The sequence below is a fragment of the Diplotaxodon limnothrissa genome, linkage group LG2 (genome assembly GCF_057381915.1).
Source record: "Diplotaxodon limnothrissa isolate DT_005_m linkage group LG2, D_limnothrissa_male_GT1.1, whole genome shotgun sequence".
NCBI lineage: Eukaryota > Metazoa > Chordata > Actinopteri > Cichliformes > Cichlidae > Diplotaxodon > Diplotaxodon limnothrissa.
Genome location: NC_140597.1, coordinates 9,819,396 through 9,833,517, shown reverse-complemented (window position 1 = coordinate 9,833,517; position 14,122 = coordinate 9,819,396). Strand labels below are relative to the sequence as shown.

Here is a 14,122-nt window from a genome sequence, read left to right as displayed (position 1 = left end):
CACACTTTGACCTTCGGCAGGTCGTCTTGCTCATGTCTAGAGTTGCACTCATTTGAAACGGGTTAACAGCTGAACAGTTGTACCTAATAAATCGGCCAGTCAGTATGTGGATTTTGGCTAAAAAAAATTTTTAAGTGTCACAAAAGGGTAAGAAGACAGATTATTGTTCAGATCAACAGAAAAATAACCACCAATGTGTCCTGTCAGGTTGTGTACATACATTTCCACGTGGGACCATTTGTTGGATATTTTCGGGCATTTCGGAGGCCAAACGATTAATCTGTCAATCATATTCCCTTCTGATATGATAACACACAGATCTTGAAAGTCAAGAAAGATACCAAGCACAGATTCAAATTTTCCTTTTTATTATTTTTCTTAAAAAACAAATATACATAAGAAATGATAAATATAAAAAAACAACCCAGAGCCAAAGAAAAAGTTCTTCAATGTTACAAACCACTTCGTACTGCAGAGAAAACAAACACTAGTGTTACACCTGACAGTTAAACTTGTGTTGCCTAAAGTCTTAACTTTTTCTTGTTGCTATGAAGCCGTCCCTCATGAAGACAAAGAGTCACATCCGAAGGAAACAAAGACGTCAGAGTTTTTAGTGCTGTGGATCTAACAGCAGATTATTCACACCGTACGAAGACGACGCGCTGCAATACGGAGCTGGGACACATGGACATGCAACTTTACTACAACACCGGCCCTTCATCTGCTCCGATCCGGGCCCGAGGAAGCAGGCAAACAGTCTCAGATTGCCTTATTTAAAACCTACAACCGAAGTGAGAAGGGTGGCATGTAGAGGACGAGTTAGAGACACTCCAATGTTAAAGAAAGATCACTGCCAAGGCTCAGAAAATCACATCTGAATAAAAATAAATAACCTGTAACTGGTTTGGTTGGTCTGTTAACAGGATTACTCAAAGAGCTGTGCACAGACTTAAAGGTTGGCTCAAGTTGCAAGTCTTTAAACTTTAAAGAGCTAGATTTGGGATTCTTTTTACCGTTATGGGTAATAAAAATCGATAAAAAATACAAATGGACATTTTAGGACATTATATCAAACTGACCACTGATGTTCTTAAGAAAATATCAGAGTAGTCTGGGTTGAGATGTTAATAATCGGGAGAGAATATGCAAACATGTTATTAAAATGTTGTTAAGTTTTAAGTGCTACCCCCAGCCTCCTAGCAGATGCACCTACGACAACATTTTCAGAAAACTTGACCTCTGACCTTCACATTGAAGTTCAGGTCACTAAAAGGTGAACCTTTTATGGCTGAGGGGTAAAAAGCAAGAAACAACTTCAAGGCTCTGACAAATGGACCTATAAACTTCACAGGAGAATAAATAAGACCATTTTAGCTGTGACTGCCGAGATCTCCAAATACCAAAGATATGATATCACACCTGAAGAGCGGCATGCAGAAACGGGGGCAGGTTAACCGTCCTCTTCAGGTTCTGTGAAATACTACTGACCACCTAAAACCTTGGTCACACAAACTCAAAGAACCAGCTCAAAGGAGGGATTAAATCGAATTTCCCAGAGGAACCCACCCGAGGGATTAATAAAGTTCTATCTTATCTTATCTTATCTTATCAAACAAGAGGAAGTCGTCCTGAATACATCTGCTCTTCTGCTTTTAGTTATTTCCTGTCATACTGAACAGGTTTCAAATAAAGAATTTCTCAAGTAATCCCTGTGAGCCAAAAGCTCAGGTTGCCACTCTAAAGGCTTAGATTCAAAGAGTTGTTTTCCTCTTTTGAAGCTGTATGACGTAGGGCACAGTAGCCCCACCCACCTCCTGTTCAGACCACTTATTATAATTACTAAAGCCTGAAAAAACACTTTAGTTAACTGAAATACATAAAGCAAATCTTTGGGAAAAAATAATGGTGATGAACTGAAACAATGTTGTGAAGTAAAAAAAAAAAAAAAAACATACATGAAATTTACTTTGTATTTGGATAGTTTTTGTGAGTTTGGTCAAATTTGTCGAGACTCAAAGCTAACCCATTCTAAACTTCTTAAAGTAGAAAGACGAGATGCAACCTGATAACCCTCCAGTAACGATGAAGTTTTTATACTTTATTTTAAAGAAGAGGTGAAATGTTTTCACATAGGCTGTAACCTAAATCTCACTGAGCTACAAGCAGCTCAAACATCACAAACACCAGGTCACGTTTGTGACAGATCTGGGGCTCAGTTCAGGTTTTGGAAACATTCTTTACCTTCTGAGACGAGACAGAATTTGACTTAAATCAGCCTTAAATTTGTGTTTTGTGTTTTTACCTGTGTGATTTCAAACTGGTGCTTCTTTTTTTTAAAAGCTGTTTTCTTTATGCAAATTTGACAGATTTGACCTTAAAGTTAGATGCACCCTGTGTTTAAATAAAAAAATACAATAAGATCCACTGAAAAAAAAAAAAGCAGTCTGATTATGACAACGCTGCATAAGTCAGTCGATACAAAGATTCTGATTGGAGTGTCACTAACCCACAGCTCACCTGCTGACCCTATACCTTCAGCAGCAGCTTGACCTCTGCGTGCCGACTGGATGGATAATGGTAAATGAAACGTACAATTAATCAGCAGACAAGGAAGTGGAGCTGAAATGTTTCATTCCAAGAAGAAATAGAGTTAAATAAATAACAAATTTGCTTTGTTAGTTTATGATTTTCACATAAAGTCCTTAAACAGGCCGGTCACGCCAGAAAACCCTCTAAAGTTTCTTAATTAAAACAATTCTGTAGAGATGTCTGGACAAAAATACCCCAAAGTGAAGTCTGTTTGTGTTTTAGGAGACACACCACTTAAAGCCTGATGAGGATTTTACTGTTTTTATATCACCACGTTTGTTTTCAATCTCGTTTTTGTCATTATTCCAATCACACTGATTGATTTGAGTCCTGTATATAAGTGTCTGTACAAATTCTAACTGAATACTTGAAATGATCAGACTTTTCTGATGTTGGAATGAAACTTCTCAGTTCCAGGTTAATCTGCAGTCAAATTAATCTGCCCGGCGACAGCAGTCACATGGTCCAAACTAATCTAAGTGTATCTGAATAGCAGGAGTTAAATATTTCCTTTGATTGCTCTTAGTTTTTTCTTTTTGGGACGTTTAAACATGAATAAATGTGTGTGTGAGAGAGTGTAAGTGTGTGTGGTAATATCTGAGCTACGAACACTGTTCATCTAAAATACTTTACAGCTAATTCAAACGGACGTCAGTGATGAATGAACTCCATCTTTAGTGCAATTAGTTAACATGCTCAGAGCATCAAGTGCGGCGACCACGGCCTCGCTGCTTTTTCACACACATGCGCTTAATAATTGAAAGCTGAATGTCAGACTGAGGTCCAGTTTTCTGCACACGGAGAGATTTTCCACAACAGCTTGTGAATCTGTCGGGTTGTTTTGTTTTTGTTTGGAGGAGACGCTCCTCAGTTTGGCCTCTCTGAGCGGTTTATCTGTCAAAGTGAAGGTGTTTGGCAGAGACAAGGTGCATGATGGGAACAGTCGCAGCCTAAACACCGCCGGTCGGAGCCAATCAGCTGCGCCCATTAACATCTCAGGAACAAAAAGTGTTAAACTGCACACAGATGTTCATCGTCACAGACTCAGACCAGAAACATGTCAGCAGGTCGATGTTTGAACACAACAAACTTTAAACGGACTGAACCCAGAGAACGTCCAAACTCCAGACTTCATCCTTAGGATGTCTCCATGGAAACACCTTCAGCTTCAGTTTACTGTAAACAGCTTGTAAAGGCAACATTTCTTGAATAATGTGAATGAAAGTTGCTGTTTCCACTGATGCAAATGGTAAAGTGCCCACAAGCTGCAGTTCCTCTAACATCCACCGGAGGCTCCAGCAGTGAGTCAGTCCCCATAACCCCCCATGTTAAAACTTACAGCAGAAATAAACATGTTTACAGTTTATATAAAAACGTTTTTTGTCTCTATAGATAATTTACACCTTCATAACACGTCTACAGGTCAAGAATGTTTTTATAACTCACCTCTTTAAATTATATTAAGGCTTGAAGTTTGCATAATTAGGGGTGTGGTCTATTTGACTGACAGCTGGATAGTGATACAGCTGACTGTAGCGGCTAGCTGTCTGCTAGGCTTCACCTCAAGTAACTGGAGTTAGAACTGGACCTCTGCACCATGTTTGTTGAAGCATTTTTTTGCAATTATCTGACCAATAATATGGCTGCTGTGAGGTTTCTGTACTAACTGACTGTCCAAATGTTCTGAGCTTCAGTTTTGGTGAGGGAAATTTTAGGATTTTATTTGCAGCACTAATTAGGTTCTAAACCTTTATTAATTTCCCTCCATTTTGAACCTGGTTTCCAATGGGAGGTACTCATGTGCAGATCATCATAATGATTTAGGATTTGGGATGATATAGGAGTGTTCAGTCTACACAACATAACTGAACTGTAGGTCCCCAAAGTGCCCAGATAAGGCCAGACATGTTTGCTATCTGGGTTAAGTCTGTATTTCAGTCTGAAGGAAGGACGCTTGGATTCAGCCTCACACACAGCTTAACCTGCAGTGCAACAAGGCAACATGTTGGCCAACCAGGAGAGCAGTTTCCTCGGCAGCACCGTTGCTCTCAAATCAAAAGTTTCACTTTCTTCAGCACTTGACTCAAGACATTCTGATAACTCAAACTCACATTTTGGGCAACCTTTCTTTCTCAGGTTGCCCAATGAGTTGCCTTGTTGAACAATAAAAGGAGATTAAACCTCTGACAGTCGAGCCATTGGTCGGACTTCCTGCCTGAGGCGAAATTAATCATTGAACCTGGAACATGTTGAACAAAAGGAAGCAGGAAGACTTGTTGTCGTTGTTGATGTGGTCACATGATGCAGTTTTTTTTATTGCTGACTGAACTCAGCCGTCACATCTCCCACCGTCTTCTCAATGGAAACAACAATTTGATTTGTGGCCGTTTCAGAGACGGCGGTTTCGGCTCTGGACAGGAAGTGGGATCCGGGTGATTGTTTGTTGGAGCATCCGTCTCTGACGCCAGTAAACCATTTTGAGCCCCGACCACAAGGGGACTCGGCTGATTGTTACAGCCTACGAGGTGAGAGTCATGTGACTGATGGAGACAGTTTTCTATAGGCTATTTATAGGTCTGATATGCATCAAAGATTCTGTCCTGATATGTTTAGGCAATGCACAATACATATCTTGGTGTTTGAAATGACTGATTGATATTTTTTAAAAAGAGCGTGATTTCAAATGTATTGATTTATCAGTCAGGAAACCTTTTAAAATTATTTTCCACTGTTCACAGTCAATATGTTATCTGCAGTGGGTGGCAGAAGGCCACGCCCACAAGCAGATGCACAAACAAGAACCATGAGCTGCTATGTACACAAGATTTTCTCCACTTTACCCATATTAAACAGCTTTTCTTAAACAAGTAACTGAAGCTGTTACACTCCACCAGACCCCATTCATCAAAACAGTAATTTTACCTCAAAGAACACAGGAGTTACTCATCTACTGTTGCCACAATTGAATAGTTTGTAATATTGTGCTACTTTGGTGTTATAATGCATTAATTCGGACCTAAACTAATGCATTAAAAAGCAAAAGTCACACAAATAGGTCAATAACACTCATTTTCAGTGTTAAAAAAATCCCTGTTTTTGTCAAACAAGTCTGGTGGATTTAAAAAAGAGCCACTAACCCCGTCTTCTCCACAAGCTCTGTTGTCCTTCCTAGCTGCAGGAGAACTTCAGGCTTCAGCAAACTGAAGGTGCTGCATTAAGGAGTCACATAACTGGTCTCATGACCCACACCTTGCAGGTTGTAGCAGTAACTACGGTAGAAAAAACAAAAAACGCACACTCGTGGTGATCCATCCCACATAGAGTCTGACAGCCTCGGTATGACCTGGACAGATCTCGTCCACCAAATAAATGGAGTTTTATGGCTGCTGTTCCGCCTGTCCACAGGCCCCGTCCCTTTGATGACTTGGTTGACGAGCTGTTTTCCGCGATGCGCGGGTCGTCTCCAAAACAAACGTTAAGACAAAAAACGGAAAAGTGGCTGAAAACTGTTAGGAACTGAAGAGTGAGCGATGAGTTGGGGTGAGTTTTATAAAAAAGGACATCACTACGAAAAAAATGCATCAGCCGGTTTAAAATCTGCAGCGCTTCAATATAAAGTGCTTCATTACATTGTTACTTTTTTACAGTTTCTTATTAAAATATTGTTTTCCCTGGAGTGAAACCATAGTAAACATGTTACACGTTGGTAAAAATAAACATTTGGAATGTCTCTTTTTAACAAGTCCCATTGGCTGATTTTGGTCAAGCTGAACTCGTCCCCGGAGCCTGAAACAGCAAAACGGTCATATGGTTAACACAAGTCATTACACATTACAGGCAGTCACACAGGGTATGGACGAGAGAGCAGAGCATAATGGGAGATGAAGGTGAGTCAGGTCCACATAGCTGGAGCAGGGTTTGCTTATTTCCTAGTTTTTCTCACTAAGTTACTCACTTAAAAGTTTTTAATATTATTATCATTATTATCATCATCATTATTAGGGGTGTAACAATTCTTCAGTTGGTCCCTTATTTCCATGAGAGTTCCAATCTCTGGGGATCCTGTTTCATGGGGACGCTCATGGGGATGCTTAGAATAAATGGGGCCCTATGGACTTAGAGCTAAAAGGGGTAAATGTTGTGGTAAAACCCCTTTCCTCGAGTACTACAGCACCATTTACTATATCTTACATTCTGATATCTGGCTTCATACAAGCAGTAGTTTCCAGATAGCATCACCTTTAACCACCACTTTGTCTACAAACACTTGTAAGATCTATGTAGCTATTGCCACCAAAGGACGACCTCCTGGCATAAATCCTAAACTGAGCAACCATTAGCAAAACAATGATAGTTTTTAGGCAAAATTGGCTTCGCTGTAAGACTAACTGAAGGACCTTGGTGTTATATTTGTAAAAGATTAGCCTAGAAGCTGCCAAATATGTCATGGTCTCCGTGCCTGCCCGGTCGGCCCCACAAGGCTACAATTGCTGTTGCTGTTTTCTCCCTCTCTGCCTGGGCGGAGCTCACTGTGGGCTCCCGCCCTTGGCCCACACACACACCTGACAACACTCACCCATCATCACCGGGAGCACTATTTGAGGCTGGAACACAGATCCTCTCGTCGCTGGATGATTGTACCCCTAACGTTAGTTTTCTCACAGCTCTTGTGCTTCATATCCGTGACTTGTGATTAGTTGGTGACCTGCCTTCTCGTCTGCTTCAGATTCCCCCCCGGACCTGCGACCTCCCTGCTGCGGGAAAGTGTGTGAGTGTGAGAGAAGAAGACGTGAGCGAGTTACCCTGTGATTTCCCCCCCGGAGTTTTGGATCCCTTCACTGTACATATATTGCACTGCACTGTAAATAAACCACACCTTGGAGATACCTTACCGCTCTGCGCTTGAATCCCTGTACCAGATCGTGACAGAATCATCCAGCCACGGAAATGGATTCAGCAGACCCAGCGGTCTCGACTCCCACCCTCGCCACTTTGGCCGCGATGCTGGCACGCCACGAGCAGATGTTCATTCACCTTCGAGCAGAGCTCGCGAACCTCACACAGGCCGTGGCTCGGCTAACACCGCTACCGGCCGCTCCTCTGGTCGCCGCTCCTCCGTTGGAGGCGCCAGTTCCAGCTGTAAGTGTCGCGCCACCTGTTCACGTTGACAGATTCCTCCCTACTCCCAGGGCTTTCACGGGAGAGATTGATAAATGTGCTGGTTTTCTCACTCAGTGTGCCCTTCAGTTTCGCCAGCAACCGCAAACCTTTTCTACTGATGGTGCGAAAATCGCTTATATCGTCCAGTTACTCCAGGACCGTGCTCTAACCTGGGCTCAAGCTGCGCTTCAGGCGGAGCCGGACATCACCTTTTCTGACTTTCTTACTAAGTTTAAAGGTGTGTTTGACAGGAAAGCCACAACTGCCACCGCCGGCCAGCGCTTGCTTGCGCTTAAACAAGGTAAACGCAGCATGGCTGATTTTTCTATTGACTTTTCTACCTTGGCTGAACAGGCGAAATGGGGGGAAGAGGCCCTTAAAAGTGCATTGCTCACTAATATTAATGAGGAAATAAAGAATGAACTAATGCTCCGTGAACTGCCTTCCTCCCTGGATGCGCTTCTGGTTTTGTGTATGCGGGTGGACGATCAGGTGCGCGCACATCGGAGCGCACGCGCGCGTACGGGGCATGCCCCGCTGGACTTTTGTGGGACCCCTACTGCAGCCCATGGGTCGTGTGACGCCGACACCGGGGATGGGGAAGAGCCCATGCAGCTTGGGCGCTCACGGCTGTCGCCCGCGGAGCGCCAGCGCCGTCTTGCCTCCGGTGAGTGCGTTTATTGCAGCCGTAAAGGCCACTCTGTCTCCTCCTGCCCAACGCTGGCAAAAGGGCGCGCTCACCAGTGATCGTGAGGGTGCTGGTGGGCGATCTGTCGAGTGAAAGCCCTCTCCCCAGGCTTCTTTTGCCGGCTACTCTGCGTGTTCGGACTGTTTCTCATTCTCTCTCCGTTCTCATTGACTCTGGGGCTGAGCAGAACTTTATTGACACCTCACTCGCCGCCAAACTGAACATCGCCTTGGAGCCTCTGTCGCGCCCCCTCCGCGTTCACGCACTGTCGGGCCAGCGCCTGCCTGACATCACTCATGTTTCTGAATTCCTTTCATTATCTCTCTCTGGCAATCACGCAGAAAGGATTTGTTTTTTTTCGTTTAAGGCTCCTCTCACTCCGCTGGTTCTGGGTCACCCCTGGCTTGTCCTCCACAACCCGCATATCGACTGGGAGAAGGGTGCCGTACTAGGTTGGAGTGTGGCCTGCCATATGAACTGCCTCCGGGCTGCGGCTTCCCCCGTTTCGCTCCCACCCACGGCCTCGCCGTCGGATGCCCCGGACCTCTCGATGGTTCCGCGGGTTTATCATGATCTGCGGGATGTTTTTTGTAAGGATCGGGCGCGGTCCCTTCCCCCGCACCGCCCGTACGATTGTGCCGTCGATCTTCTTCCTGGAGCTCCGCTGCCGTCTAGCCGCCTGTACAGCCTCTCCCGGCCCGAGAGGGATGCTATGGAGCGTTACATCTCGGAGTCGCTGGCGGCAGGGTTGATTCGCCCCTCCTCTTCCCCTGTCGCGGCTGGGTTTTTTTTCGTGGATAAGAAGGATGGTTCGCTGCGGCCGTGTATTGACTTTCGGGGCCTTAATCAGATCACTGTTAAGAACAAATACCCTTTGCCGTTGCTTTCCTCCGCCTTTGAACTGCTTCAAGGCATGACCGTCTTTACCAAGCTGGATCTGCGCAACGCTTACCACCTGGTGCGCATCAGGGAGGGGGATGAGTGGAAGACCGCGTTCAATACGCATCGGGGCCACTTTGAGTATCTTGTGATGCCGTTTGGGCTGACTAACGCCCCCGCAGTGTTTCAGGCGATGGTTAATGATGTCCTTCGTGATTTTGTTAACCGTTGTGTATTTGTGTACTTGGATGACATCTTGATCTTTTCTAAGACTCTCGAGGAGCACAAGGTCCATGTCCGGCAGGTCCTGCTACGCCTTCTGGAGAACCGGCTCTTTGTGAAGGGGGAGAAGTGCGATTTCCACGTGGCGTCAGTGAGTTTTCTGGGCCACATTATCGAGAAGGGGGACTTGCGGACTGATCCGGAGAAAGTGCGGGCTGTGGTGGAATGGCCTACTCCTCCTGATCGCCGCCAAGTGCAACGTTTTTTGGGATTCGCCAACTTTTACAGACGGTTCATTCGTGATTTCAGCAGAATCGCTCTCCCTCTCACTAAACTCACCTCTCCCAAGGTTCCCTTCCAGTGGGATTCTGCCGCTCAGCGAGCCTTCGCCCTGCTCAAGGACAGGTTCACCACCGCTCCCATACTCCGGCAACCGGACCTTACACGGCAGTTCGTTGTGGAAGTGGACGCGTCGGACTCCGGGGTTGGGGCAGTTCTGTCTCAACAGATGGACGGTAAGCTGCACCCGTGTGCCTTTTATTCTCGCCGTCTCTCCCCAGCAGAGTGTAACTATGACATCGGGGACCGGGAGCTTCTGGCCGTCAAGCTGGCCCTGGAGGAGTGGAGACATTGGTTGGAGGGAGCAGCACAACCATTCATCGTCTGGACGGATCACAAGAATCTGGAGTACCTGCGCTCTGCTAGACGTCTCAATTCCCGGCAAGCCAGGTGGGCACTGTTTTTCGCTCGTTTTGACTTCACTATCACCTACAGGCCAGGAACACGGAACGTAAAGCCTGACGCCCTGTCCAGGCAATTCTCCATCACTGGGGAGGACTCGGACCCTGAGCCTGTCCTCCCGGCCGCCTGCGTAATTGGAGCCATCTCCTGGGAGATCGAGGGGCTCATCCAAGAGGCGCAGGAGACCGAACCGGATCCTGGCACTGGTCCACCTGGTCGCCTCTTCGTTCCTTCAGCCGTCCGCTCTCAGGTTCTCCAGTGGGCTCACACCGCCCGCTTTTCATGCCATCCTGGGGTCCTCCGCACCTGCTCGTTCCTCCGACGTTACTTCTGGTGGCCTGCTATGACTAGGGATGCCAAGGAGTATGTAGCCGCCTGTTCGACCTGCGCCCGGAATAAGCTTTCGAACCGCCCTCCACCGGGTCTTCTGCAGCCTCTCCCTACACCGGCTCGACCATGGTCCCATGTTTCTTTGGACTTTGTCACGGGCCTGCCGCCCTCCGCTGGTAACACCGCCATACTTACCATTATCGATCGTTTCTCCAAAGCTGCACACTTCGTCGCCCTCCCGAAGCTCCCCTCGGCCTTGGAGACGGCCCGGCTCCTCACCTCCCATGTGTTCCGTCTTCACGGGATCCCCGAGGACATCGTCTCGGATAGGGGGCCGCAATTCACGTCCCGTGTTTGGAGGGAGTTCTGCTCCGCACTGGGGGCCAAGGTCAGTCTGTCTTCCGGTTTCCATCCACAGAGTAACGGGCAATCGGAGCGGGCCAACCAGGAGCTGGAAGCTGCCCTCCGCTGTGTCACTTCGCACAACCAATCGACCTGGAGTGAACAGCTTCCATGGATCGAATACGCCCACAACAGCCACACATCCTCCGCCACGGGCAAGTCTCCCTTCGAAGCGTCCCTGGGCTATCAACCACCTTTGCTCCCGGCCATCGAAGGTGAGCACTCCGTTCCTTCTGTACAGGCTCACCTCCGCGGGTGCCGTCGTGCCTGGCGGGCGACTCAGGCTGCCCTGCTCCGTACTAAGGAGCGGAACAAGACCCTCGCTGACCGTCACCGGACACCGGCCCCCGTGTACACCATCGGTCAACGAGTATGGCTGGCTACCCGTTTTGTGCCGCTACGGACTGAGTCGAAGAAGCTGTCTCCTCAGTTTATTGGCCCTTTTCCTGTTGAGGCCATTGTGAACCCTGTGTCTGTCCGCCTCAAGCTGCCGCGCAACATGCGCATTCACAATGTCTTTCATGTGTCTCAGGTCAAGCCGGTGCTCTCCAGCCCGTTGTGCCCTCCCTCCAGGGCCCCGCCGCCCCCCCGGCTCGTGGATGGTCAGCTGGTCTACAATATCACCCGCATCATGGACTCCCGGCGCCGGGGTCGGGGTTTTCAGTACCTGGTTGACTGGGAGGGCTACGGGATAGAGGAACGCTCCTGGGTGCCTCGAGCTGCTGTCCTGGATGGTGCCATGCTCCGGGACTTCCACCGCAGGCATCCAGGTAAGCCTGGTGGGTCACCGGGAGGCTCCCGTTGAGGGGGGGGTACTGTCATGGTCTCCGTGCCTGCCCGGTCGGCCCCACAAGGCTACAATTGCTGTTGCTGTTTTCTCCCTCTCTGCCTGGGCGGAGCTCACTGTGGGCTCCCGCCCTTGGCCCACACACACACCTGACAACACTCACCCATCATCACCGGGAGCACTATTTGAGGCTGGAACACAGATCCTCTCGTCGCTGGATGATTGTACCCCTAACGTTAGTTTTCTCACAGCTCTTGTGCTTCATATCCGTGACTTGTGATTAGTTGGTGACCTGCCTTCTCGTCTGCTTCAGATTCCCCCCCGGACCTGCGACCTCCCTGCTGCAGGAAAGTGTGTGAGTGTGAGAGAAGAAGACGTGAGCGAGTTACCCTGTGATTTCCCCCCCGGAGTTTTGGATCCCTTCACTGTACATATATTGCACTGCACTGTAAATAAACCACACCTTGGAGATACCTTACCGCTCTGCGCTTGAATCCCTGTACCAGATCGTGACAAAATAACCTCCAACTGATCGAGACAGTCCATCCTTCCCTGAGCCTGGTTCTGTTGGCAGTCTCTTCCTGTTAAAAGGGAGTTCTTCTCTCCATCATCTCCAAGTGCTGTTCATAAAAGTTTTGTCTGATTGTTGGACCTCTTTCTTAAAGTTGTAGGCTTTTGACGTTACGGTATTACAATGAACTGGTGTTATAACAGTTAAAATAGCCATTTTAGCTGTTTGGCTCCAGAGTGGAAAAGCTATCCTTAAACTACTCTGCAAAACTTTTAGAAGCGATTCAGGGTAAAGTGTATCCACCACAGCTATTTTTCCAGTGCTGTTACTACTGTGACAAAATACTGGGGATTTTTCACAAACTGAAACACAATCTGCACAAACCTACAAGAGCTGGAGTGGTCCTTTGCATCTCTCTGTTGTTGCTGCGCTTCTAGATTTGGTTGTTTTTTGTTTCTCTGCAGTTTTTCTTTGGTTGATTGTTGGGGGTCGCTGAAGGACAAACATACAGGATGTGACAACCACCTGGTTTCTGGTTTTTAATTCGTCTCACTCTACCAGGAGCAAACATCTGGTGGGGAAAATAATGAACCCTTTAGAATTCATTTCTGAGTCAGACCTAGCTCTTCCTAAGCTGCTCGAACTATGAGGGACATGAGTTCAAGTGATGAAATATCATTCTTTGAAACCAAATAGGAAGCTAGGACCCAGAAGAAAGCATCTTTCAAAAAACCACCTTTAGTTAACCTCAATCAGCTCCTGAAAAATAGATTGTTTTTAAATCTATGGTCCATAAACTGAACTCTGTAAACATTTTTGATTCATATTTTAAAAATTAACTAACCTGTCTTACGTCTGTTCCAATTTTATTGGTTATTCGATCATTCTGATCAGCAGGGAAGAGCAGAGTTTGCATCTCAGTTTACATAATTTTTCTCCAATCATAAGGTAGTATATCTAAAAATGTGATGACAGGACCAGAATCACAGAAGCATAAAGAGAGCCTGAGACTGAACCATGAACCTGAAGCTGCAGCTTACCATCTGCTGAGTCCTTCTTCTTGTTTAAAGCACCACAGTGAGAAAATAAGGCTGAACAGAAGTTCACTCAAACAGCAACAAAACATCAACACATTTATAAAAAAAAAAATTTTCAAATATAAAAATTACAAAAGTAAAAAATAAATAGATTACAAACAAAAAGTCAGTAGGAGTTTAGTCTCTGAGGAAGCAGCCAGCATGATGATGATGGTGATGATGGCGGCGATGTAAATGGGTTTGGCTTGCATGCGTCAGTGGGCCATCCAGTCAGCATGCTTGAGTCACCACATGCATCAGTTAGCATGTATAGGTTAGCACACAGTGTTTACGGCGGCTGATTTAACATGTGAATGGGCAGAGGGGGCGGGGTTTGGTGTGTTCAGCAGGCTGACGAACAGGAAGAGAGTGGAGGTGGGCAGGTAGACACACAGGAAGAGGACGACGTCCTCGCTGAGACAGAGGACAAAGTCAGTCTGCTCCATCAGCATCCAGTCCACCAGCACCCCCACCAACAGGTAGTACACCTGGAATTCCTGATGTTCCTCCCACTCCCCGTCACAACCCCAGTCTGGACCCACCGATGCCGCCTCCAACGAGTTCTTCTGCCTGACCACGCCCCCTCTGGTGTCATTGTCACTCACCATGGGCTTGATCTCCGCCCCTTCTGATGCCACTTCCTTCACCCGACTCCGCCCACGTTCCACAGCACGCTCCAACCGCCGGCTGCTCTCCACAAACTCCTGCAGGAACACAGAAAGGTGGACAAAGACCAA

At 47.0% G+C, this 14,122-nt stretch overlaps 1 protein-coding gene across 2 annotated transcripts in view; it reads right to left on the bottom strand.

Annotated features, from left to right (window-relative positions):
• Window positions 1-6,245: 6,245 nt before the first annotated feature.
• The window catches only part of slc44a1b (solute carrier family 44 member 1b), a 30,652-nt gene continuing 22,775 nt past the window's right edge, over window positions 6,246-14,122 (bottom strand). The window contains exons 15-16 of one of the 2 annotated variants that reach the window (XM_085366826.1): window positions 13,991-14,089; window positions 6,246-6,375 (exon numbers count right to left, since the gene is read on the bottom strand). In XM_085366826.1, coding sequence (XP_085222952.1) covers window positions 6,352-6,375; window positions 13,991-14,089 — 123 coding nt within the window. In that variant the 3' untranslated portion in view covers window positions 6,246-6,351. Of the gene's footprint in view, window positions 6,376-13,534; window positions 14,090-14,122 lie in introns of those variants that run through there. The other variant, XM_085366825.1, reaches the window with a different exon arrangement.